This window comes from Pholcus phalangioides, unplaced genomic scaffold (assembly GCF_987345545.1).
Source record: "Pholcus phalangioides strain wild (caught in Gottingen) unplaced genomic scaffold, Ppha-v1.0 ptg000004l_1, whole genome shotgun sequence".
Taxonomy (NCBI): Eukaryota; Metazoa; Arthropoda; class Arachnida; order Araneae; family Pholcidae; genus Pholcus; species Pholcus phalangioides.
Window position 1 is genome coordinate 45,217,287 of NW_028301597.1, and position 2,179 is coordinate 45,219,465.

Genomic DNA, 2,179 nt, shown 5'->3' on the forward strand with positions numbered 1-2,179 from the left:
TGGGAGCTCCGAGTTTGATGAATTTGTGTAATGTGGGGTAGATTCATGTATCTCCGGGGGTACATCTTGGCGACAAATAATACTTCTTGGCAATCCCCTCCCCCCTAACGTTTTATTTGGTCGCCAACAATAAGAGTCAAAGCCGCTTGGAAGTTAATGCAGCTTTGATAAGAGTGCTTGTGGGGATGAATTGAGACAGACGTGTTATTTGTTGGGCTTGTAGCGTTGTGGCTTCTACTGTTGACGATCGCGAGATCTCGTAGAGATTATTATGGCAGTTGTCGTATTTGAATGGACGATGATAACAATGGGGAAGTGTGGTGATGTCTTCTTGAGCGAATTCTTCGAGGAAGATGTGACGGGACAACGTTGGATGGTGCGTTTGGAGAGACGTAGAAACAGGACCGCGTTACGACTTCGTTTAATGCAATCAGACAACCTGCCCCCGCATCTCGTGATTAACTTCGTGATTTTCCTCATAAGACGCGAGGGTAAAACTATAATGGAAAAAAAATCGTCCGCCTTCTCTACATATAAGCGGATTTCTGAACGTGTGATGATTCCTGTACATTTCGATGATATTGACGACGTGGACAAGATTCTTGTAGCATTTGAGGAGCCACTTTATGAGCCTTTGCAGTCAGACTGTATGGATATCTACGGCATAGCCTCGCGGATCTCGTATCATCCCGAAACAGCCGCAAACACACCTGATGTACTCGACTTCTTCAAAGAAAGTGATGTCAGTGACGCGTGTGTTATTATTATCAGTGTCGACGGCCGGGAAATCGAATGCCGCAAATCCATACTGTGCCGCAGGTCATCTTATTTCGATGCCATGTTTAAATCTGGTCTAAAAGAAAGCAAAGAAAACCGGGTCGAAATTACGGACTTCGATTACGAAACCATCAAGGCCATGATTGCTTTCCTGCATACGTCCGAAAGCCCGAAATCGCCTCTGGCGTCTTTGATTAATCTGATGATAGCTGCCGACAAATACCTTCTGTGCGACCTGAAAAGTATCTGTGAAATGAGCATCATTTCACAAATCGACGAATCGAATGTGATGGATATTTTGGTTCAAGCGGACATTCATACAGCGCACGTGTTGAAGGAGCGGGCCACGGAATTCATATGGCAGAATTTGCATCATTTCACGCGGGACCAGCAGTACGAGCCCCTGATGACGAGGCCGGAACTCTTCCGCCAATTAATGATAGCCAAAGCGAATGACTATAATACCCGATATTATTGGTAATATGATAATTCTTGAATTTTTCCGTGCGTGTAAATAAAAAAGAATAATGACATCACGTAAGTGCAGTTTTTTTTTATTTGTTTATGGTAAGGGTCTTTTCAATCTTTCAGAAATTGCGGGCCAAATTAAATTTCCGCGGGCCACGAAGTCATACCGCGGCATTCTTCGGTTATTAAATAGGGTTCTCCAAATTTATTGAACACTTTTATTTACTCTGAATTTGTTTGTTTCTTAAATTGGAATTTTTATTCATTTTCAAATAACTTCCTTAATTAATTAATTCGTTTTATTCAATTATTTATTTTTCAAACCTGAAATTTTTGTCCCGATAATTCTGAAATTATTTTTTTCATTAATTATGAGATCACATTTCTTTGAAAAATTCTTATTTTTTTTTTCATGAATTGTTACTTTTAACAGTTCCGAAATTATTCTCAATAATTCTGTCTGAAATTGTTTCTTTCAGTAATTGATGTAAATATTTTTCATTAGTTATTAATTTTCATAGAAGAGTAGATCAACTTTGCCCAAGAATATTAAGAAGCCACCAGCGAATAAGGAAAATACTTGCCTTATTCTTTGGTGACTTTAATATTATTTATTTTCATAAGTTACGAAAATTATTTCTTTCATTAACTCTGCAATTATTTCTCTCATTAATTTTCCAACATTCATTCATTTCTAACACAACTGACACGTTTAAAAACAAGTACGATAAACAAATTGGGACAAATCGAGAAGCTATATCCGTACTTTGAGACAACCATGACTTTTATGGGCATTATATTTATATCATAATTATTGGTTTTTCATTTCTTATTGGGTTGCTGTAGTTCAGATATGCACTCAAATCCCGTAATAACGAACTCCAAGAGATTGGAGAAATCACTTCGTTATAACGAAATTTCGTTGTAAGGGGTC

The 2,179-nt window shown here is 38.2% G+C and overlaps 1 protein-coding gene across 1 annotated transcript; it reads left to right on the forward strand.

Annotated features, from left to right (window-relative positions):
- The first annotated feature begins 307 nt into the window (after positions 1-307).
- On the forward strand, positions 308-1,258 carry LOC149087685 (speckle-type POZ protein-like). Its single transcript, XM_089231951.1, has one exon. It carries the CDS (start codon positions 308-310, stop codon positions 1,256-1,258), a length of 951 nt encoding a protein of 316 aa, XP_089088077.1.
- Positions 1,259-2,179: the final 921 nt, after the last annotated feature.

What these genes read in the sequence shown, in the direction of transcription:
- LOC149087685 (XM_089231951.1), top strand. Translation starts at nt 308, where the DNA reads ATGGGGAAGTGTGGTGATGTCTTCTTGAGCGAATTCTTCGAGGAAGAT.